This window comes from Saccoglossus kowalevskii, chromosome 13 (genome assembly GCF_978046115.1).
Source record: "Saccoglossus kowalevskii chromosome 13, keSacKowa6.1, whole genome shotgun sequence".
Taxonomy (NCBI): domain Eukaryota; kingdom Metazoa; phylum Hemichordata; class Enteropneusta; family Harrimaniidae; genus Saccoglossus; species Saccoglossus kowalevskii.
The window spans coordinates 25,356,369-25,382,433 of NC_140653.1; the positions used below are offsets into that span (position 1 = coordinate 25,356,369).

General features: G+C 33.9%; 4 protein-coding genes across 4 annotated transcripts; 3 read left to right on the forward strand and 1 right to left on the reverse strand.

Annotated features, from left to right (window-relative positions):
• Positions 1-1,279: 1,279 nt before the first annotated feature.
• On the forward strand, positions 1,280-8,604 carry LOC102801983 (arylsulfatase B-like). Its single transcript, XM_085507139.1, has 16 exons — positions 1,280-1,368; positions 2,733-2,751; positions 3,628-3,778; positions 3,960-4,011; positions 4,260-4,363; positions 4,633-4,748; positions 5,034-5,101; positions 5,310-5,411; positions 5,578-5,641; positions 5,893-5,990; positions 6,324-6,460; positions 6,693-6,751; positions 6,865-6,982; positions 7,314-7,384; positions 7,549-7,656; positions 8,048-8,604. Exons 1-16 carry the CDS (start codon positions 1,312-1,314, stop codon positions 8,218-8,220), a joined length of 1,497 nt encoding a protein of 498 aa, XP_085363265.1. The 5' UTR covers positions 1,280-1,311; the 3' UTR covers positions 8,221-8,604.
• Positions 8,605-12,434: 3,830 nt separating this feature from the next.
• On the reverse strand, positions 12,435-17,131 carry LOC144347215 (arylsulfatase B-like). The gene is made up of 10 exons (XM_085507371.1): positions 17,118-17,131; positions 15,589-15,704; positions 15,350-15,417; positions 14,865-14,928; positions 14,049-14,178; positions 13,747-13,805; positions 13,589-13,625; positions 13,195-13,265; positions 12,940-13,047; positions 12,435-12,502 (listed from the first exon to the last, which is right to left on the reverse strand). The coding sequence occupies exons 1-10, from the start codon at positions 17,129-17,131 to the stop codon at positions 12,435-12,437; spliced, it is 735 nt and encodes a 244-aa protein (XP_085363497.1).
• Positions 17,132-17,440: 309 nt separating this feature from the next.
• On the forward strand, positions 17,441-23,007 carry LOC146735103 (arylsulfatase B-like). Its single transcript, XM_085507373.1, has 12 exons — positions 17,441-17,514; positions 18,984-19,002; positions 19,880-20,030; positions 20,212-20,263; positions 20,510-20,613; positions 20,879-20,994; positions 21,277-21,344; positions 21,553-21,654; positions 21,816-21,879; positions 22,132-22,229; positions 22,563-22,699; positions 22,932-23,007. The coding sequence occupies exons 1-12, from the start codon at positions 17,458-17,460 to the stop codon at positions 23,005-23,007; spliced, it is 1,044 nt and encodes a 347-aa protein (XP_085363499.1). The 5' UTR covers positions 17,441-17,457.
• Positions 23,008-23,114: 107 nt separating this feature from the next.
• Positions 23,115-24,843, forward strand: LOC100371095 (arylsulfatase I-like). The gene is made up of 4 exons (XM_085506769.1): positions 23,115-23,221; positions 23,553-23,623; positions 23,788-23,895; positions 24,287-24,843. Exons 1-4 carry the CDS (start codon positions 23,127-23,129, stop codon positions 24,457-24,459), a joined length of 447 nt encoding a protein of 148 aa, XP_085362895.1. The 5' UTR covers positions 23,115-23,126; the 3' UTR covers positions 24,460-24,843.
• Positions 24,844-26,065: the final 1,222 nt, after the last annotated feature.

The following is a 26,065-nucleotide window of genomic DNA, read 5'->3' on the forward strand; positions in this document are numbered from 1 at the left end:
CAAGTGCCATAACCGTTAATTTTCTCATTTGAATTGTATTAGTTTGTTAGTATCATATCATCGCATGTCGCATGTTTCCTGCACGTGAACCCGTTTTTCAAAATAGCAACATAGTTTTTTTTTCTGAGTCACGGTACCAGTACTTAATACTTTAACACATGAATTTCCCACACACCTGTCATACACATCTTATTATTTACCACACGCGACACCTAGAAACCTAGATACACCTAGATACACCTAGATACTCTTATTGAGCACGCATAGAAACACAGTTAATAGTATATTATACCCGCAATGCATCATTCTAACGTTACAATAGGCTTCGTTATAAAACACAAGTTGTATGTATATTTACCAGTAAATATTATTAAACAACGTTTATTACGGACTTGGATTGATACCTAAATGCATATATTTTCTTAAACTTACAGCCTCATTCCCGTAATTAGTTATCAAATTAAGAGAGATTTGTACATGTCATGTCATACAATTGTTTGTTAATTGTGTCGTCTAGTATTGACGTTCCCCAACAAGACAATTTCACAATAATTTTCGAATAAACAGTAGTGCTAAAAATGTATCTTTTCTATTTTCAAGGTACAGAACAAGGTTTTCACTGCTCTCTAATTTCAAATACACAACAAATATTACCACTGGGGTCACACTGTCCTTAAAAATTGCGAATTAGGTGGGAGGTGGTCTCTAGAATTGTCTCTGAGAATCTTCTTAAAATTACTACTATGATGTCTCTTAGAAATTGTGTTGTTTTACTTTAACCAATATCTAGTCAAATCAATGTAATACGACTGGTAGCATAAATGGTTAAAGAAATAGCCTCACAAACTGACAGTATACCTAGAATCCTGTAGCGTTTTCTCTTTGTACGCAAAATAAACTTTTTAAAAAAAATCTTATATTTATAACATGGTATTTGCAAACAAGAAAAAAAGTTTAGTTTAAAAAAAAATACTGCGCATGCGTCATGACCGCTAATTCGGAATGCTCCGTTCAATGTGTGAAATGTTAGGGAACTTTTGTATAAACGTACACGCCCGTTATAATATAGACTGGTCAACAGTGTATGCTTACTGCCACCTTACTTTATTTTGTGTTGTGGCCCTTTTTTATTTTTGTGTCTGAAGGTACCAGCAATTTGCTAAGTGACCGGATCAACACATTTTGACTTCTTTGTACTTCTTGTTTATTTTTGTACATCGATATGTGGGATATTAATAGCCCACTACAACGATAAGTATATATATTAGACATGTAGTAAGCAATTGTTAACAGTCGTGAATCGAAGCAGTCATGATGAGTAGTCTACATTGCATAGCTGTTTTCCTGGCACTGGCATTTGTCAGCAAGGTAAGTAACACCCGGCAATGTCTTGTCTGTTTTAATTTGTCGTGACTATTTGTAATTGACTATTTATTGGTGAAAATTCTAAGGCGCAGCCTAGCTGGTAAAATAGTTTCCTTCATAGCCCATCGTATGTGATGTTGTTTTTTATGTAACGTAGAGTGCGTTTACAACATCCGTTTGACTGACAGTGTGTGTCGGGCGGCACTGAAGGGTGTGTGTGTGTCCAATGATAGAGCAAACATTATATCTGACTTGTAGTTTTACATAGGCCGATAGAATGACTCCATGACAAAGGCAATTAATGTGCTACATAGATCGATGTCGAAAACAACATTTACCTCTCCTCTCACGGTGTTGTCAACTTCGTTCGCCAGGATAAATATATCAAAGCCTTTATTTTGCTATCCATATTACAATAGACTCTTCTGGAATATAAAGCGATGTTGGACATTCTCGCATTGATAATCTGTCTTCACTTGAAACATTTCAGACGATGTATTTTATATGGGTTTTGAATAACAGCCACGATTCTAAAACTAGCGATAATTTCATAGATACACATACTTTTTCAAGCTCTTGTTACATTATGTATTTCTAGTTAATGGCTAGCACACATAAGGGAACATATAAACTATTTCCCCAAATTATTGTTGCTGACACACAGTCACATGTGTAAACACACTCATTTCGTTTGTTTGTCAGCTAATTTCAAATCCTACATATAACCCGACGCTACCAGAATTCCTTCCTGATATCGGGTTAAAATTTATTTACTTCTGTAAAATATTACAATAATATTAATTACAATTTGAAAACCAAGGCTCCGATAACTTTCCAACTATTCGCCATACTTTTGACTATTCAAAATTCTATATGATGAAATTGTTGATACCATTTAAGAAATGACAATGCGATATCATATTCGTGTGGTAGTACTGGTTCCGTTTTATTATGTAGATTCATAATATTCTCGCCTGATAACTTATTTTATTTTTTTTTATTTTCGGTTGTATGTTCTCACCGATACTTATCATTCCCAATTGTACGTTTCCACACATTTGTGGATACATTCATACATCTTTTCTTTGGTGTGTGTTTCATCTGGTTTAAAAAAACTTTTGTCAAAATAATTCCCAACGTATTCCAGAGTAGGCGATCGCTGCTTATATATAAATTACGTAAATTGGCAATTTTTGAATAGTATTTCAAGTATTCCTCATTGAATATATTTTTTGTTGGCGTCGTTTAAGAACATTTTACGATTGTTGTTAAGGAGCTCCTTGAATTATTAGTGAATATAACATTATAGTTGACGATGTTAAATTTGTGACTTTTAACGTAAAATTTAATCTCTCTTGTATTTACAGCCATGTATTGCTGAAACAGGTATGAATAGTTTATTTATTTTGTGGGACACTCACTGAGTGTCGAAAGCGAGGGAGATATGAACTGCCAATATAAAGTTAGAGTAACTGTAATCCGTAAACGAATATTTTAGTCATAAAAAGTTCTGAAAATCCCAAAAACTTTGTGTGTTTAAATATCAAGATATTACGGAATGACACTTTTGTTACAGGAATTGTACCTAAGCAGGAGCAATGTTATGACAATGAATTTATAATCCGCGAATACAGTAAATACATATTTCGGAAGAGTTACCAAAAATTTAATGCCGCAATCTACCCCTGATAAAATGAGCAACTAACACATTAACGTGCGGATATATTATTGTTATCATTATTATTACTATTATTGTATTCATAGAAGGTAATCGCATAGCAGGAACATACATACAATTAATCGTACTTTAAGAAGTCGATAATGTCTTAATTAATTAAGTATTCAATGTTCCCCGGTAGATGGTTATCGTATTTTGTATGTATTATTTTGTAGTTGTATCGAGTGGCACACAATGTATAGTAGCCAACATATTTCATGATTCAACGTCAACAAATATATGAAGTTACAGAAAGAATATCATAAATTATACACAAAAACAGTGCGATTATCTTATTGGCCGATGTGTTACGTGTTTTTTCCTGCCATACTATTAGTTCATAACGATTACATTCATTTGTTAAATCATTCAATACCACATACAGCTTTGATTTCACGAGTGAACATTTTTTGAGAATTTTGAGTCGATGAAAGGCATGGACTTTGCAGCATCCAACATTTCTCTCCGGTCCTATATGCATACAATATACTAGTTGAGCGATGTTGCAATGTTATACATTTATATTCATTCATTATTTTTATCAGATCAACCGCATATTATTTTAATATTTGTGGATGACATGGGATGGAATGACGTACATTGGCATAACCCTGATATCGCAATGCCCAACTTGATGGATCTCGCCGCTGATGGTGTCATCTTCAACCAATCATATACCCATCCTACATGTACACCGTAAGTGATAATATCGTTACTATGCATGAAATTCAGTTTAGTTCAATATTAACATGCGTAATTATATAACAGCGAATAGGTTAATGTCGAATTTCAGTTTCGAGCTTGAATTTTAAATCCTGGGCAAATATTCTCTATGTATACATCTGATTTGTTAATATATTTATATCTTATTCTTTAGATCAAGAGCTGCTATGATGACAGGATTGTATCCTTTCAAAACAGGAAATCAGGCAAGAATTATTTTTTTTTTATTAGAATTTAATTTTTATTCAATGTACCTGGCTTCGCAGATATTATATATATACATACTATATGTACATATAATGTAACATTATAGGAGGTTCACGTATCCTTTAAAATGACGTCGCAATACATATTTGTCCAATAATTTGAATGTTTCTTCTGATTGATGACTTAATTTTCATTAATTTATTAGAAAATAACATCTTAAATAAATTCCATTCATATTTATTTACAGCATCAAATGGTGTTCAACCTTCATCCTAGTGGAGTCCCATTGAATTTCAAGCTTTTACCAGAAAAACTTAAAGAAGTTGGATACTCTACTCATATGGTAGGAAAGTAAGTAGACTATAGCATATGTCACATTGAAGATGCGATTGCAATACTGAGAGCCTGATCTAATAATTCGCGGCACTATTATTATTATTATTATTATTATTATTATTATTATTATTATTATTATTATTATTATTATTATTAATATTATGTTATTTGTATTTTCAAACTAAATACATACAAATTATACGAGAACTTAAATTAAATCACATGCTATACGGTATATAGTACATATTTGTTTCTTCAATATGAAATGTTTTTTTGTAATTTAGATGGCATTTAGGGTTCTGTAAGGATGAGTATCTACCAACAAATCGTGGTTTTGACTCTCACTATGGTCTATGGACATTGGGTGTCGGTGATTACGATAAATTGAACGGAGTACTCTGTAAGTTAAATATTAGTAATATTATTTTGAATGGGTACATTGTTTCATTTACTTCGAATATGTTATATAAACATGTTTTTATAACAAACACAGCAATGGGCATGTGGAGTTCATAACACTAGATAATATACGTCGGCTTTTAGATCACTATGTAACCCTACATTATTATATATGATTATGAATACGAGAGTAGAGATATTATTCCACGGTTTTGATGTATTATTAGGAAGGGTCAATTAAGATGGGAATTTGACGAGTTAACTTTGAATTGATTTGTCTTTCCAGCTCCTTCAGCAGGATATGATTTCCGTGATAACATGGGAGTAGTGCCAAAAAGTGACGGTTATCTTGCAGTGAGTATGATTAATATTATTTTTATAAGCAAATGTCTTTGGCATATAGTTTTTGAGATTAGAACGCAGTGTACACATGTATTGATAGACAACTTCTTCCTTATATTTATGGGCAACTTCGGTGAAGAATGATAGCACACTTTTGGTGAAAATTTGAAAAAAATTCAATAATAAATCAACAAATTATAACATATTTTCGTATCCACAGTTGATGCTTGGTGACAGAGCAGAGCATATCGTAAATACCCATTACCCAGGAACTCCACTCTTTCTTACGTTCACTCTGGACATCCCTGCTAAACATCTGGAGGTAATTATCGTATTCTGTTGGTTGCCGTACACAAACAACAATTGTACAATTAACTTAAATTTAGTAAACCAGGTGGAAGTCCGCCAATACCAGTTGTATATATCATGTATTTGCTACGTTTTATCTTTTACGTACATACATTTCTGTGTGTTTGTGTTTTCCCAAGATTCCAGAAGAGTATGAAGAGGCTTATGCAGATATCGAAGATGATAGAACAAGGCAATTCTATGGTATGTGCTGTAATTCTGTATAAGCATAGTTCTGTCTAGGGGGACTACATTCCTGTCTTATGAAACATTAACTATAAAGCATTATTACTCCTTGTTACGATGGTAACTGTGTACACAACTAGCGATCCGCAAACATTCCTTCTGCGCGGTCGGAAATAACATTTCGTAGTAGATATACATGGTTGCCCCGTTAAAGTGTGTTAAATGAAAAAACAAAACAAAAGAACATTGTCCTATTTTTACCATTGCAGGAAAGCTGACTATGATGGACGATATAATTGGCGGAGTGATCGATGCGCTGAAGAACCGTGGAATGTATGAAGATTCGCTAATAATATTCATAGGAGACGTAAGTGTCCAACGTCTGATATGTTCAGTTAATTTCTAAATATGTTGATGCCTTAGACAGTTTATGACTATCTGTATTTATCTTCAACATTAGAAGACTAATTTAGAATTAAGTATTTATTTTGAATGGCACTCAAGTTTTTAAGAAAACATATTCTATTTTTTGACTGTGGATGATTACTCCTTGAACGTGATTCATTTTTCTACGTAGATATCTCAGAATGTTTTCCCTCAGATTTCATCATTTATATTGACTTGAGTCCATAACTTGAGTTGAATAGATGTCCCAGTTTGTATTGTTAAAATATTCATTTATTCATGTTTATTTACACAGAATGGAGCGTTGTCATCCCAAGCCGGCTCTAACTATCCATTCCGCGGTATTGCTGGAACTCTGTTTGAGGGTGCTACTCGCGTGCCATCAATTGTCAGTGGGAAGGGAATAAAGAAGACTGGATATGAAAGCAATGAGTAAGTTAATTGTGATAATTGACAATCTCGATGATCGTGACAAGGATAAAAATCCCTAGATCAATTTAACGTCTTAGTCAGAACCAATGACAATATAATAAATAAATAAATAAAATAAATAAAAATGTGACACTGCACCATTCAAATAAAATGCACGTGTTTGAAACGTTCCGCAATGTTGTTGAACCACACTTCCCTAGATAATTTAAGTTCATTTTCACTTGGTTCATAGGTTATACAGCATAGTTGATATACACAGAACAATCCTTGATGTGGCTGGGGCTAAAGCTGGTAAGTTACCACAATAAGTCAGTACACTCTGGAAGTATTATGTCTCGTCAAATAATGTTAAATAGTGGGCGTTTTAACATTTACTACAATGTGTTACGTATTGTATTTGGCAGAGCCCGAACTTGACGGTTTCAGTATGTTTCCTACATGGTCAGAAGATCTACCATCGCCAAGAAGGGAAATCCTCTATAATATCGATGATGATCCAGTGTCCCCTGGTGCTGCTATCAGGTAAGCAATGATACAGATACACGTCTTATAATCGTTGTGACGACACACATTACAGACATACCACAAACGTACATTTATATGTGTATGTGTATGTACGGAATGGGGAGGGGAGATGGATATTTAAAACTCGGGTTTGTGAACAAGAATTGAATATTGGATTATTGGTACACATTGTTATTTTAAAGTACTGAATAATTAATAATTAATAAGAATTAATTGAAACGATTGTGTACTGCAAAACCAATGTTCTATTCTATGTATTTTATTCTATAATGTAATATAACATATATGTATATAATCTCTTCATAAATTATGCCTTGTATGATTTTAGAGTCGGAGACTATAAGCTGATTACAGGACACCCCGATTTATTGTATCCATATCGGGATATCAGTTTAACAGGTAAACACATATCGAATACTTGATTGTTATCAGAACCAATTGCAAGGTACTGAACGATTACTGTATGGCGGACGTAGTATGGATAGTGAAGGCAATGGATTTGCATTTATCCTTTCTCAATGTGACACCACCATTTAAAGCACGTCAATGTATATTTATTTCAGATAACTATTACAACTACGGTGACCCCCCAGCAAGCGGATTGCCAAGTACAGACCAAGAGGCAAACGCACCAGCTCCACAGAACGTTGAATACTTGTTCAATGTCGTAGGTAAGAATGGCGTTTATGTTTGAGAATGAAAAGGATTAAATACATATTATTACATGCAAAATATGAACATAAACACATATGGATATAGATATACACACGCACAGTTACAACTAGGGAAAAACATATTGTCCCTGAAAAATGATTAGAATGTAATGTCATTTCCAAAGTAAATTTTACACTGATTCAACACAAAAGTGATTAAAAAGCTCGAAATTGTATCATGAAACGTTACTGTTACCTTCAATTAGGGTTATCTTTAGTTTTACACCGGTGACATCAATGGTAATCTGGTCGACATTCTACTCGTTCAAAAACTAAACTTGACTTGGCGTGGGACGATGGCCAAATTTATGAAAACACATTGACTACTAATGTCTCCCTTTCAATGCAGTTGACCCAGAGGAAAGAAACGACATCTCAGCTGATAATCAAGATATAGTACAAGATTTACGTGATCGATTGGATGAACATCGTAAACTGCTAATTCCACCGGTAAACCAAACAACAGAGCTAGCTGGTGCCGCAGGGAATTTCAATGATGTCTGGTCACCTGGTTGGTGTTAAATCGGCTGATACGTAAACTCAAAACATGCGACATTCCCTACATTTTAAATCTAGCTATCCATTCTATCGCATTCCTTATTATTCGATTATTAATGTCTAATATTATTTAATTTGTTATTTCACAGACAATATCTCATTTGTAGATTTCTGATACATGTGATATGAATATCTTTGCTTGCGTCCGCAGCATGTAGACTCGTTTGATATAGCTAGATATTTGTGGAACGAGGTTGTTGTTTACTACGTGATTGGCTACTAACGAGACAGCACATTGTATGACATACTCAGGAAAAACATATCACTTGTTATCAATAATTTTAACTCATGGATTATTTTGTTTCATTTTCAATGGTATCAAATAAATGTTCATTGTTACGATGAAAAGTGTTTCTCAGTAGTACATTTTGAAAGGAGCGTGGATTATTATTTTTATTTACTTAACCGAACTATTATGAGTTCCCTGGGAGTATACAAATCAATGTTAATGTTATAATCTTTTTCAATATTTGACTGATTTGATACTTGAGTAGGATTTGAGAGATGCCAAGGAAATTTAACCGAAAAATATGAATTGGCATGCACATGAAACATTTTAATTTTGGTGAACTTTGATCGAAATTCCACCTAAATTAATTAAAAATCAAATTCCAGTATTTTGAGGGCAATAATCTGCGACACACTTCCCCCAAAAGGACGTGACATTTACTGTTTCCCGGATAAAACGAGTAAATAAGTGTGCATATATCATCTCTTGTTGAGAATACATATTGGTGACAGCTATTTCTCTTTTTCCCTGACTTTGTCAAACCTTCGAATAACAGATTCAGATTCATGCCAGTTTGTACACAGTATATCTGGTCCTAAATTCTATTTGCGTCTAAGATAGTAACAGTTACCACACGAAGAGAAGGATTTCTTCACTTACCCGATCATCGTTTCTCTTTATTTTATTTTCTGACCCGTGTTTCTCCCACGACCACGTTGTCGTAGCCACAATCCGGTTCTGGGTGCTGAGTGTTACACTCGTCATTTGGTTCTTGTCAGAAAGCATTACAAACCAAATTGAGCTTCTGAACGTCACTTGGCGTAGTTTGGTTGGTAGCTGCTGTTTACAACTTTATTTTGGGCATATTGCGCCATTAAGCTCCTTTACCCCCCGTTTTCAACTTTGTTTTCGACTCACACTCAACATTCAAGACGGTTGTCGAGACAGCACTGCATGAATTAGTGTTAACATATTCTTCGTAAACCTGTTTGATTCTATTCTATTCCCCAAAACCGACAAGTCATGGAATGCTAATAATTCAGACGTCATCTTCTTGACAATATCATTTAATACAAGCACAGAAAAATCTTGCAAACGGTTTTCAGAGTTGCATCAATACATAAACGGTGCTTTTTAGAGAAAAAATCGTGTATACTTGTTTTAAAAAGAGTAAATTTCTAATTTACTACATTATTACATTAGACTTACTACATTAGAAATGGAAGGAACATTTTTTAGGAATACCCTTGCTTGGCCAACCCCATTTACTAACATTATACGCACCCGACAAGTACCCGGGTCTATATACTGGTATGTAACATTTGCTATACGGCGATTTATGATATTGTATGGGATAATTGACAGACAGTAAGTAAATATATTTATTATAGGACTAGTATATAAACCATCAAGCCAATGGGCTAAATACTCACTCTAAATAAAGATATATATATATATCTCACGGTAGCTGTGAAAAAGCAAAAGAAAGCACGCCATACGAAATATTCAAACTGGCAAGTGTGTATTACCTTACCAGATATTAACCAAATAAAAATAATCCATATTTAACAGCACAAATTCAATTTCCAATATTGGCAAAACCACCTTCGTTCGCTCTGAGCAATTACCTCTTTTATCTGAAAAATATGTTATCAAGAACCGGTAAGCAAGTTTACTATCATTAATGTTTCGAGCAATGCGATATTTAAATTAAAATATGTAATATTTATCAAAATAATTAAGCGTACGCGTATTAAATGTGGAACGAAAATCTGCCTTATTATAACTCAGATCAAGTCTCTGAATGATTTCGATAAGAAATTTATTTCGCTGTAAAATTAATGTAGTAAGTTTAGTCAAATCACTTATCATACCAACCAAAACACAATGAAAATTAATGAAAATGCAAACGAGAATCTAGTACAGAACTGCCGACGTCGGCTATATCAATTAAATTGTTGATTTAAAATTTTTAAATTTAAGTTTTGTAAGGGAGCAACACCACCATACCTCAAGTTTATTTATGATAACTTCCGGTTCCCGTCTCGAAAAATCTAAAAGTCATCAATCCAAGTTGTCGAACAAGCCACCTGTCCACTTGCTTCTGATTGTATAATCCAATCGTGCATGCGCACGAGCCAAGTTACAAGTCACTTGAACACTGAACATATAAAACTGCTCATCGTGAGAAACCGTCTACAAAAGATATCTCACAAAAGAAGTAGCAGTCGAAATTACTCTCATAAACACAAGTATGTCTTATACCTAGCACATTGTGTAACATTATAGTCCGGTGGTTTGGTTTGAAGCATTGTTAGTGCTTTTGCCTTGAAAAACATTTTAGTGCTTTTCTTTTGTGTTAATTTTCAACAGAAAGCATTTACTCCGACAAACACTTTTCCATAAATACTAAAACTCCACTGTTTGAAATTACAGATGTTTTTTTTTATTATTAATATTGTTTTTGAAAGAATGTTTCATATTAAAGCAGTGTATTTCATTGAAAAATAAAACATAAGTGCTTCCGGATTTATATTGTGTGCAATCCATAACCATTCTGATAACAAGGAACATTACAGAAAATTCCACGAAAATCATTTTAAAGTGGTCAATATAACAAGTGTTAACAGTTTTCTAGATGATTCTTTTTTTCTTTAACATACTCACCACGATATCGACCAGTTTCAATACAGAATGAGAAAATTCTGAATCTGAACTGCATGATTCATTGCATGACATACCCAAGGCGTGTCACTATAATTTGAAAATAACTTTTCCAGATTTTTATTAGCTGATTCGGCAAATTTCTCGGACATAAAAGTAAAATAAAAAAATCGTAAAATATAACACCAATATATTTATATTCAGCCACTGTAATTGCAATTCAAAATGCTACTTCCAAGTATACGACAACGAAAATGTACAATATTTGATTTCTGATTCCTATTCTTCTAAAATTGCAGCGGAAACGTGGAGACATTTATCCGATTTCCTGAAGATGCAATCGTCTTTCAATTGTTTTATCCAGTCGTATGTATTGCCGTATAACAAATGTAAATTTATCAAACAAATTGTATGTATTAACAATATCATATGAGTATATAGTTCTCGGTACGTGACTAGTGCATGTATTGTTCGAGCCATTGTACAGAGGCAACGACACGAACTTTTACATGGAGCGACGAGATCTGCTCAGCAACATCGCGCCGAAAGCACCACCTAACTAAAAAGTCCGGGGCATGCCCCCGTCTTAAAAACATGAAATCCAGACCCTCTGAAACGCTATTCTCTGTATTTTGAGGGGCAAATTATGCTGACACAAAGGGTTTCAGCTTGATTCTGGAGAGCGACGCCCCCAAAATTTTTTTCGAGGTCGCCCCTCTGCCCCATGCCCCGCTACTGCTCTATTTAAAATTTAGTGATTTATTATGCCATATTTGTATAAAAGTTTATTTATTATGAGGTTGCATTAAAGTAAGCATATGGAAACTGTTTTCTTTCAAGATGTGTTTATATTAAATTATGCATATTTAGCAGACCTTCACGCCCTCGAAAACATTGTTTCATCTAACAAGTTCTAATCATTTAACGAACTCGATATGAATTTTAAAAAGGCAGTTAGCTAGTAGCTAGTTACACAGTAAACAACGACCTCGTTCCACAAATATCTAGTCAATTCGAACAAGCCTACAAGTTGCTGACGTAGGCAAACATTTTCATGTCACGTGTAACAGAAATCTAATATTGTCTGTACACTAACAAGTTAAATAGGTAATATTAGATTGAACATCAGTATTGAATAATAAGTGATATGAAAGATTGAGTAGTTTGGGAACCGTCGCATGCTTTGAGAGTACGCATTAGTTCATTTAATACCAACCAGATGACCACACATCATTAAAATTCCCAGCTGCACCGGCTAGTTCTGTTGTTTGGTTTACTGGTTGAATTAGAAGTTTACGATGTTCATCCAATCTGGATGATAAGCGGAGATGTCGTTTCTTTCTTCTGGGTCAACTGCATTGAAAAAGGAACATGAGTAAGTCTTTGTAAATTTATTTTAATATTGGGGCATGTTTCGGGAAATATTATATCAAATGTCGACTATTTTGTTGAAATTGCGTTAATCTTATTTGACCATGCGATAAGGTGACAGTAACCTTTCATGATACAATTCAGGCAATTTACAAACAATTTCAAACTTCTAAATAATCACCTTAGAATTGAATATATAAAACATTCACTATTTTAACAAAATTGTGAAACTGAAAACTTGCTTGGGAACATTTTGTTATGAATCAGTATCTGTGTTCTCTAATGCGCGCGTCTGCTTACATGAACAAGACGCTTTGCTGTAGTGGTCATAGTATGGGTGTTTATTTGTTAATAGTTTGTCTGTACTTATATTTGTTCACTTGCTTTTTAATACTTGAAAAAAACAACGTCATTCTTACCTACGACATTGAACAAGTATTCTACGTTCTGTGGAGCCGGTGCGTGTGATTGTTGGTCTGTACTTGGCAATCCGCTTGCTGGGGCGTCACCGTAATTGTAATAGTTATCTGCATTAAATATACATTGACATGCGTCAGTTTGTGTAATCATATTGAGGCATAGTAAATGCAATTCCACTGCCTTCACTATCGAAAATACGTTCGCGATACGTTAGTTCTGATAACACTATAATCGAAAATTCTGTGGGTGCTTACCTGTTAAACTGAGGTCAGGATATGGATACAATAAATCCGGGTGTCCAGTAATTAGTTTATAGTCTCCAATCCTAAAAACATACAAAACATAATTCATGACATGATTGTATGCATATATGTTATATTCCACCATAGGTTCGTGATATATAGAATAGAACATTGTTTTGCAGCACACACTCTTGTTTTCATTTGCTGGATCAATTATTCGGTTCTTCTAAATGATACAATACAAAGTAGTATTTCAATTATTCTACAGAAACCGGAAATGAAAACAGTTTTGTATACCCAACTAACGTACATACATACATATATCAGTGCTTACCTGATAGCAGCACCAGGGGACACTGGATCATCATCGATGATTTCATTTCATGGCGATGGTTTATCTTCTGACCATGTAGGCCACATACTTAAACCGTCAAGTTCAGGCTCTGTCAAATACAATACGAAACAGATTATAGAAACCTCGATGTAAATATTAAAACGCCCACTATTTACATTCTGTCGTGAAACAACATGCCTAAAATTTATTGACTTCTTGTGTTAACTTACCAGCTTTAGCTCCAGCCACATCAAGGATTGTTCTGTGTATATCAACTATGCTGTATAACCTATGAACAAAGTGGAAATTAACTTGTATCTTATCTGAGAATGGTTGAAAATTTTAAACTGTATAAAACAACGCGACTAGCGGGCCAAGGTTCATGTCTTTTAATTGCTTAGCATCACATTTTAGAAGGGTATTTTATGTTATATATTGTCATTGACGCTGACTAAGATATTGAATTAACCTGGGGTTTTCAAACTTAGTCGTGAGTATCGTTGTGATATTGTAATTACTACAGTTAACTTACTCATTGCTTTCATATCCAGTCTTCTTCATTCCCTTCCCACTGACAATAGATGGTACTCGAGTAGCGCCCTCAAACAGCGTTCCAGCAATACCGCGGGATGGATAGTTGAAGCCAGATTGAAACGATAACGCTCTATTATATGTAAATAAATATAGTCATATGGATATATGGACGACACAAACTTGGAATTCCACTCGACTATAATATTACTAACCTATGAAATCTGAGAGTGGACATTCTTAAATATCTACACGGGAAAGATAGATTATGCAAATCGAGGAGGTGTAAAATTTAAAATATATCAAATTAATCACGCAGAGTTAAAGTAGACGATGCTTTCTAAAAACTGTACCATTCAAAATAAAACGATGATAACTATTCATCTAAATCAGTCTCCTGATTTGGACAAAAAATTACACAGACATTTAAAGATAGTCATAAACTAGTTATAACAGACGTTGGTTACTTACGTCACCTATGAAAATTATTAGCGAATCGTCATTCATTCCACGGTTCTTCAATGCATCCACCACACCGCCTATTATGTCGTCCATCATAGTCAACTTTCCTGCAATAGTAAAACTACTAAATTGTTTTTTTGTTCATTTTGCATTCTTTAACAGAGCATTCATTTATTACAACAAAGGCTGTTTATTTTCGAACAGGGAATGGCAGCGGACCCATAGTGTCATTTACCATCGTACTAATAAATACGAATGCATTATGGTTAATGTTTCGACGTTCACTTGATGACATATGTAATGTTCTAAGCCAGGGATGAATATAACTAAGCTTATATGGAATTATTTTACTCACCATAAAATTGTCTAGTTCTATCATTTTCGATACCAGAGTACTTTTCTTCATACTCTTCTGGAATCTTGTAATAAATAACACACAAACATAAATATATACATGAATACAAGTACATACATGATATACAAATTTCATCAAGCGACTAAATTTAAGGAGATTGTACTATTGTTGTTAGCTCACTGTAACCAACAGAATAAGATAGTTGCCTCCAGATGCTTAGCAGGGATATCCAAAGTAAACGCAAGAAAGTGTGGAGTTCCTGGGTAATGTGTATTTACGATATGCTCTGCTCTATCACTAAGCATTAACTGTGTATGAGAAAGATATAATGATATAATTTGTCGATTTATTATTTTATTGTTTTCAAGTTTTTACCAGAATCTCGAATGCGTGGAACCATGCTTTAATGACTTATAAACAAAATAAGTTTCTGATATCTGCATGTTTTGACTTTGGTTTATGACAATAGTATTAATCATACTCACTGCAAGATAATCGTCACTTTTTGGTACTACTCCCATGTTATCACGGAAATCATATCCTGCTGAAGGAGCTAGAAAGACAAACCATTCAAAGATGAGTGAATGGAAACCCGAATAAAATCTCCGTCTCAGTCGACCCGGTCACAACAAATTGTTATCATAACTATGGCATAAAATCTCCACTGTCATATACACAGACACATATATGAATAAGTATATTGTTTTACTAATAGTTAACTTACATAGTACTCCATTCATTTTATCGTAGTCACCGACTCCCAATGTCCATATACCATAGTGTGAGTCAAAACCACGATTTGTTGGTAGATACTCATCTTTACAGAACCCTAAATGCCATCTAAAATCAAATTTAGAAAACATTTAAAAATTAAAACTATAAAATAGAAATACTTATTACCAGTACATATCACATAAATTATTCTACATCTAAGATTGCTTACTACACATAATGATAAATATGTTAAACAATGTTCATTACACATTGCCAATTGTAGACCGTTCAGTTTCTCGATTAACAAAACAACCAATATCACGATGATTATTTAGATCAAGAATAATAAAACGACAACCTGTCCAGATGTTGGTAAATTGGCGAAACCGGCTGACATTTCTTTTCTAGGGCAAAGTCTGGGCAATAATTAAAAAAAAAACATTTCTTCAACTAACCAATAAACCAAATAACTCTTAATTTTTATCACTTTACAATAATTACAAAGAATGTTCACGATAGACACCAACGACACCATTGTGTGAAATTATATTCTTACTGTCTTCACAAGAATCTGTCAAAACCCTACCCCACCCGTATAAATGTTCATTTGGTCTTTATTTCCGTTGTGAGATTCCAAGAACTGTACCTTTTGGTCAAAAGTTAGCTAATCATTGTCACAATTTTCGGAAAAGAAATGTGTAATAGAAACAGAGTAATGTATTTTCTAATTTAAATTGTATTTTTGTTAGTATCATATCATCGCATGTCGCATGTTTCCTGCACGTGAACCCGTTTTTCAAAATAGCAACATAGTTTTTTTTTCTGAGTCACGGTACCAGTACTTAATACTTTAACACATGAATTTCCCACACACCTGTCATACACATCTTATTATTTACCACACGCGACACCTAGATACACCAAGATACAACTGAGCACGCATAGAAATACAATTAATAGTATATTATACCCGTAATGAAACATTCTGATGTTACAATAGGCTTTGTTTTTATAAACAAGTTGTATGTATTTACCAGTGAAAAGTGTTAAACACTGCTTATTACGGACTTGGGATTGATACCGAAATTGATATAGTTTCTTAAACTTACAGCCTCGTTCCCGTAAATATTTTATCAAATTAAGAGAGATTTGTACATGTCATGTCATACAAATGTTTGTTAATTGTGTCGTTTAGTATTGACGTTCCCCAATAAGACAATTTCACAATAATTTTCGAACAAACAGTAGTGCCGAAAATGTATCTTTTCTATTTTCAAAGTACAGAACAAGGTTTTCACTGCTCTCTAATTTCAAATATACGATAATATTACCACTGGTTTCACACTGTCCTTAAAAATTGCGAATTAGGTGGGAGGTGGTCTCTAGAATTGTCTCTGAGAATCTTCTTAAAATTATTACTAAGATATAATCCTGTAGCGTTTTCTCTTTGTACGTAAAATAAACCTTCTCAACAAAACCTTATATTTATAACATGGTATTTGCAAACAAGAAGAAAAGTTTAGTTTAGAAGAAAAATACTGCGCAAGCGTCATGACCGCTAATTCGAAATGCCCCGTTCAATGTATGAAACGTTAGGGAAGTTTTGTATAAAAGTACACGCCCGTTATAATATAGAATGGTCAACAGGGTATGCTTACTGACACCTTCAAGTGTATATTGTGTTGTGGCCCTTTTTTATTTTTGTGTCTGAAGGTACCAGCAATTTGCTAAGTGACCGGATCAACACATTTTGACTTCTTTGTACTTCTTGTTTATTTTTGCACACCGATATGTGGGATATTAATAGCCCACTACACCGATAAGTATATATATTAGACATGTAGTAAGCAATTGATAACAGTCGTCAATCGAAACAGTCATGATGAGTAGTCTACATTGCATAGCTGTTTTCCTGGCACTGGCATTTGTCAGCAAGGTAAGTAACAACCGGCAATGTCTTGTCTGTTTTAATTTGTCGTGACTATTTTTAATTGACTATTTATTGGTGAAAATTCTAAGGCGCAGCCTAGCTGGTAAAATAGTTTCCTTCATAGCCCATCGTATGTGATGTTGTTTTTTATGTAACGTAGAGTGCGTTTACAACATCCGTTTGACTGGCAGTGTGTGACGGGCGGCACTGAAGGGTGTGAGTGTGTCCAATGATAGAGCAAACATTATATCTGACTTGTAGTTTTACATAGTCCATTTGACTGGCAGTGTGTGTCGGGCGGCACTGAAGGGTGTGTGTGTGTCCAATGATAGAGCAAACATTATATCTGACTTGTAGTTTTACATAGTCCATTTGTCCGAAAGAATGACTCCATGACAAAGGCAATTAATGTGCTACATAGATCGATGTCGAAAACAACATTTACCTCTCCTCTCACGGTGTTGTCAACTTCGTGCACCACGATAAATATATCAAAGCCTTTATTTTGGTACCCGTTTTACAAAAGACTCTTCTGGAATATAAAGCGATGTTGGACATTCTTGAATTGATAATCTGTCTTCACTTGAAACATTTCAGACGATGTATTTTATATGGGTTTTGAATAACAGCCACGATTCTAAAACTAGCGATAATTTCATAGATACACATACTTTTTCAAGCTCTTGTTCCATTATGTATTTCTAGTTAATGGATAGCACACATAAGGGAACATATCAACTATTTCCCCAAATTATTTTTGCTGACACACAGTCACATGTGTAAACACACTCATTTCGTTTGTTTGTCAGCTAATTTCAAATCCTAAATGTATCCCGACGCTACCAGAATTGCTTCCTGATATCGGGTTAAAATTTATTTACTTCTGTAAAATATTACAATAATATTAATTACAATTTGAAAACCAAGGCTCCGATAACTTACCAACTATTCGCCATACTTTTGACTATTCAAAATTCTATATGATGAAATTGTTGATACCATTTAAAAAATTACAATGCGATATCATATTCGTGTGGTAGTACTGGTTCCGTTTTATTATGTAGATTCATAATATTCTCGCCTGATAACTTTTTTTATTTTTTTTTTATTTTCGGTTGTATGTCCTCACTGATACTTATCATTCCCAATTGTACGTTTCCACACATTTGTGGATACATTCATACATCGTTTCTTTGGTGTGTGTTTCATCTGGTTTAAAAAAACTCTTGTCAAAATAATTCCCAACGTATTCCAGAGTAGGCGATCGCTGCTTATATATACATTACGTAAATTGGCAATTTTCGAATAGTATTTCAAGTATTCCTCATTGAATATATTTTTTGTTGGCGTCGTTTAAGAACATTTTACGATTGTTGTTAAGGAGCTCCTTGAATTATTAGTGAATATAACATTATAGTTGACGATGTTAAATTTGTGACTTTTAACGTAAAATTTAATCTCTCTTGTATTTACAGCCATGTATTGCTGAAACAGGTATGAATAGTTTATTTATTTTGTGGGAGACTCACTGAGTGTCGAAAGCGAGGGAGATATGAACTGCCAATATATAGTTAGAGTAACTGTAATCCGTAAACGAATATTTTAGTCATAAAAAGTTCTGAAAATCCCAAAAACTTTGTGTGTTTAAATATCAAGATATTACGGAATGACACTTTTGTTACAGGAATTGTACCTAAGCAGGAGCAATGTTATGACAATGAATTTATAATCCGCGAATACAGTAAATACATATTTTGGAAGAGTTACCAAAAATTTAATACCGCAATCCACCCCTGATAAAATGAGCAACTAACACATGAACGTGCGGATATATTATTGTTATCATTATTATTACTATTATTGTATTCATAGAAGGTAATCGCATAGCAGGAACATACATACAATTAATCGTACTTTAAGAAGTCGATAATGTCTTAATTAATTAAGTATTCAATGTTCCCCGGTAGATGGTTATCGTATTTTGTATGTATGTTTTTGTAGTTGTATGGAGTGGCACACAATGTATAGTAGCCAACATATTTCATGATTCAACGTCAACAAATATATGAAGTTACAGAAAGAATATCATAAATTATACACAAAAACAGTGCGATTATCTTATTGGCCGATGTGTTACGTGTTTTTTCCTGCCATACTATTAGTTCAGAACGAATAAAATTCATTTGTTAAATCATTCAATACCACATACAGCTTTGATTTCACGAGTGAACATTTTTTGAGAATTTTGAGTCGATGAAAGGCATGAACTTTGCAGCATCCAACATTTCTCTCCGGTCCTATATGCATACAATATACTAGTTGAGCGATGTTGCAATGTTATACATTTATATTCATTCATTATTTTTATCAGATCAACCGCATATTATTTTAATATTTGTGGATGACATGGGATGGAATGACGTACATTGGCATAACCCTGATATCGCAATGCCCAACTTGATGGATCTCGCCGCTGATGGTGTCATCTTCAACCAATCATATACCCATCCTACATGTACACCGTAAGTGATAATATCGTTACTATGCATGAAATTCAGTTTAGTTCAATATTAACATGCGTAATTATATAACAGTGAATAGGTTAATGTCGAATTTCAGTTTCGAGCTTGAATTTTAAATCCCGGGCAAATATTCTCTATGTATACATCTGATTTGTTAATATATTTATATCTTATTCTTTAGGTCAAGAGCTGCTATGATGACAGGATTGTATCCTTTCAAAACAGGAAATCAGGTAAGAATTATTTTTTTTATTAGAATTTAATTTTTATTCAATGTACCTGGCTTCGCAGATATTATATATATACATACAATATGTACATATAATGTAACATTATTGGAGGTTCACGTATCCTTAAAAATGACGTCTCAAAACAAATTTGTCCAATAATTTGAATGTTTCTTCTGATTGATGATTTAATTTTCATTAATTTATTAGAAAATAACATCTTAAATAAATTCTATTCATATTTATTTACAGCATCAAATGGTGTTCAACCTTCATCCTAGCGGGGTTCCATTGAATTTCAAGCTTTTACCAGAAAAACTTAAAGAAGTTGGATACTCTACTCATATGGTAGGAAAGTAAGTAGACCATAGCATATATCACATTGAAGATGCGATTGCAATGCTGAGAGCCTGATCTAATAATTCGCGGCACTATTATTATTATTATTATTATTATTATTATTATTATTATTATTATTATTATTATTATTATTATTATTATTATGTTATTTGTATTTTCAAACTAAATTTTTTTTATACGAGGACTTAAATTAAATCACATGCTATACGGTATATAGTACATATTTGTTTCTTCAATATGAAATGTTTTTTTGTAATTTAGATGGCATTTAGGGTTCTGTAAGGATGAGTATCTACCAACAAATCGTGGTTTTGACTCTCACTATGGTCTATGGACATTGGGTGTCGGTGATTACGATAAATTGAACGGAGTACTCTGTAAGTTAAATATTAGTAACATTATTTTGAATGGGTACATTGTTTCATTTACTTCGAATATGTTATATAAACATGTTTTTATAACAAACACAGCAATGGGCATGTGGAGTTCATAACACTAGATAATATACGTCGGCTTTTAGATCACTATGTAACCCTACATTATATATGATTATGAATACGAGAGTAGAGATATTATTCCACGGTTTTGATGTATTATTAGGAAGGGTCAATTAAGATGGGAATTTGACGAGTTAACTTTGAATTGATTTGTCTTTCCAGCTCCTTCAGCAGGATATGATTTCCGTGATAACATGGGAGTAGTGCCAAAAAGTGACGGTTATCTTGCAGTGAGTATGATTAATATTATTGTTATAATCAAATGTCTTTGGCATATAGTTTTTGAGATTAGAACGCACTGTGCACATGTATTGATAGACAACTTCTTCCTTATATTTATGGGCAACTTCGGTGAAGAATGATAGCACACTTTTGGTAAAAATTTGAAAAAAATTCAATAATAAATCAACAAATTATAACATATTTTCTTATCCACAGTTGATGCTTGGTGACAGAGCAGAGCATATCGTAAATACCCATTACCCAGGAACTCCACTCTTTCTTACTTTCACTCTGGACATCCCTGCTAAACATCTGGAGGTAATTATCGTATTGGTTGCCGTACACAAACAACAATTGTACAATTAACTTAAATTTAGTAAACCAGGTGGAAGTCCGCCAATACCGGTTGTATATATCATGTATTTGCTACGTTTTATCTTTTACGTACATACATTTCTGTGTGTTTGTGTTTTCCCAAGATTCCAGAAGAGTATGAAGAGGCTTATGCAGATATCGAAGATGATAGAACAAGGCAATTCTATGGTATGTGCTGTAATTCTGTATAAGCATAGTTCTGTCTAGGGGGACTACATTCCTGTCTTATGAAGCATTAACTGTAAAGCATTATTACTCCTTGTTACGATGGTAACTGTATACACAACTAGAGATCCGCAAACATTCCTTCTGCGCTGGTCGGAAATAACATTTCGTAGTAGATATACATGGTTGCCCCGTTAAAGTGTGTTAAATGAAAAAACAAAACAAAAGAACATTGTCCTATTTTTACCATTGCAGGAAAGCTGACTATGATGGACGATATAATTGGCGGAGTGATCGATGCGCTGAAGAACCGTGGAATGTATGAAGATTCGCTAATAATATTCATAGGAGACGTAAGTGTCCAACGTCTGATTTGTTCAGTTAATTTCTAAATATGTTGATGTCTTAGACAGTTTATGACTATCTGTATTTATCTTCAACATTAGAAGACTAATTTAGAATTAAGTATTTATTTTGAATGGCACTCAAGTTTTTAAGAAAACATATCCTATTTTTTGACTGGGGATGATTACTTTATGAACGTGATTCATTTTTCTACATAGATATCTCAGAATGTTTTCCCTCAGATTTCATCATTTATATTGACTTGAGTCCATAACTTGAGTTGAATAGATGTCCCAGTTTGTATTGTTAAAATATTCATTTATTCATGTTTATTTACACAGAATGGAGCGTTGTCATCCCAAGCCGGCTCTAACTATCCATTCCGCGGTATTGCTGGAACTCTGTTTGAGGGTGCTACTCGTGTACCATCTATTGTCAGTGGGAAGGGAATAAAGAAGACTGGATATGAAAGCAATGAGTAAGTTAATTGTGATAATTGACAATCTCGATGATCGTGACTAAGATTAAAATCCCTAGATCAATTTAACGTCTTAGTCAGAACCAATGACAATATAATAAATAAATAAATACAATAAATAAAAATGTGACACTGCACCATTCAAATAAAATGCACGTGTTTGAAAAGTTCCGCAATGTTGTTGAACCACACTTCCCTAGATAACTTAAGTTCATTTTCACTTGATTCTCAGGTTATACAGCATAGTTGATATACACAGAACAATCCTTGATGTGGCTGGGGCTAAAGCTGGTAAGTTAACACAATAATTCAGTACACTCTGGAAGTATTATGTCTCGTCAAATAATGTTAAATAGTGGGCGTTTTAACATTTACTACAATGTGTTACGTATTGTATTTGACAGAGCCTGAACTTGACGGTTTCAGTATGTTTCCTACATGGTCAGAAGATCTACCATCGCCAAGAAGGGAAATCCTCTATAATATCGATGATGATCCAGTGTCCCCTGGTGCTGCTATCAGGTAAGCAATGATACAGATACACGTCTTATAATCGTTGTGACGACACACATTACAGACACACCACAAACGTACATTTATATGTGTATGTGTATGTGCTGAATGGGGAGGGGAGATGGATATTTAAAACTCGGGTTTGTGAACAAGAATTGAATATTGGATTATTGGTACACATTGTTATTTTAAATTACTGAATAATTAATAATTAATAAGAATTAATTGAAACGATTGTGTACTGCAAAACCAATGTTCTATTCTATGTATTTTATTCTATAATGTAATATAACATATATGTATATAATCTCGTCATAAATTATGCCTTGTATGATTTTAGAGTCGGAGACTATAAGCTGATTACAGGACACCCCGATTTATTGTATCCATATCGGGATATCAGTTTAACAGGTAAACACATATCGAATACTTGATTGTTATCAGAACCAATTGCAAGGTACTGAACGATTACTGTATGGCGGACGTAGTATGGATAGTGAAGGCAGTGAATTTGCATTTATCCTTTCTCAATGTGACACCACCATTTAAAGCACGTCAATGTATATTTATTTCAGATAACTATTACAACTACGGTGACCCCCCAGCAAGCGGATTGCCAAGTACAGACCAAGAGGCAAACGCACCAGCTCCACAGAACGTTGAATACTTGTTCAATGTCGTAGGTAAGAATGGCGTTTATGTTTGAGAATGAAAAGAATTAAATACATATGATTACATGCAAAATATGAACATAAACACATATGGATATAGATATACACACGCACAGTTACAACTACGGAAAAACATATTGTCCCTGAAAAATGATTAGAATGTAATGTCATTTCCAAAGTAAATTTTACACTGATTCAACACAAAAGTGATTAAAAAGCTCGAAATTGTATCATGAAACGTTACTGTTACCTTCAATTAGGGTTATCTTTAGTTTTACACCGGTGACATCAATGGTAATCTGGTCGACATTCTACTCGTTCAAAAACTAAACTTGACTTGGCGTGGGACGATGGCCAAATGTATGAAAACACATTGACTACTAATGTCTCCCTTTCAATGCAGTTGACCCAGAGGAAAGAAACGACATCTCAGCTGATAATCAAGATATAGTACAAGATTTACGTGATCGATTGGATGAACATCGTAAACTGCTAATTCCACCGGTAAACCAAACAACAGAGCTAGCTGGTGCCGCCGGAAATTTCAATGATGTCTGGTCACCTGGTTGGTGTTAAATCAACTGATACGTAAACTCAAAACATGCGACATTCCCTACATTTTAAATCTAGCTATCCATTCTATCGCATTCCTTATTATTCGATTATTGATGTCTAATATTATTTAATTTGTTATTTCACAGACAATATCTCATTTGTAGATTTCTGATACATGTGATATGAATATCTTTGCTTACGTCCGCAGCATGTAGACTCGTTTGATATAGCTAGATATTTGTGGAACGAGGTTGTTGTTTACTACGTGATTGGCTACTAACGAGACAGCACATTGTATGACATACTCAGGAAAAACATATCACTTGTTATCAATAATTTTAACTCATGGATTATTTTGTTTCATTTTCAATGGTATCAAATAAATGTTCATTGTTACGATGAAAAGTGTTTCTCAGTAGTACATTTTGAAAGGAGCGTGGATTATTATTTTTATTTACTTAACCGAACTATTATGAGTTCCCTGGGAGTATACAAATCAATGTTAATGTTATAATCTTTTTCAATATTTGACTGATTTGATACTTGAGTAGGATTTGAGAGATGCCAAGGAAATTTAACCGAAAAATATGAATTGGCATGCACATGAAACATTTTAATTTTGGTGAACTTTGATCGAAATTCCACCTAAATTAATTAAAAATCAAATTCCAGTATTTTGAGGGCAATAATCTGCGACACACTTCCCCCAAAAGGACGTGACATTTACTGTTCCCGGATAAAACGAGTAAATAAGTGTGCATATATCATCTCTTGTTAAGAATACATATTGGTGACAGCTATTTCTCTTTTTCCCTGACTTTGTCAAACCTTCGAATAACAGATTCAGATTCATGCCAGTTTGTACACAGTATATCTGGTCCTAAATTCTATTTGCGTCTAAGATAGTAACAGTTACCACACGAAGAGAAGGATTTCTTCACTTACCCGATCATCGTTTCTCTTTATTTTATTCTCTGACCCGTGTTTCTCCCACGACCACGTTGTCGTAGCCACAATCCGGTTCTGGGTGCTGAGTGTTACACTCGTCATTTGGTTCTTGTCAGAAAGCATTACAAACCAAATTGAGCTTCTGAACGTCACTTGGCGTAGTTTGGTTGGTAGCTGCTGTTTACAACTTTATTTTGGGCATATTGCGCCATTAAGCTCCTTTACCCCCCGTTTTCAACTTTGTTTTCGACTCACACTCAACATTCAAGACGGTTGTCGAGACAGCACTGCATGAATTAGTGTTAACATATTCTTCGTAAACCTGTTTGATTCTATTCTATTCTCCAAAACCGACAAGTCATGGAATGCTAATAATTCAGACGTCATCTTCTTGACAATATCATTTAATACAAGCACAGACAAATCTTGCAAACGGTTTTCAGAGTTGCATCAATACATAAACGGTGCTTTTTGGAGAAAAAATCGTGTATACTTGTTTTAAAAAGAGTAACTTTCTAATTTACTACATTATTACATTAGACATACTACATTATAAATGGAAGGAACATTTTTAGGAATACCCTTGCTTGGCCAACCCCATTTACTAACATTATACGCACCAGACAAGTACCCGGGTCTATATACTGGTATGTAATACGACCTCATCAGTACATATTTA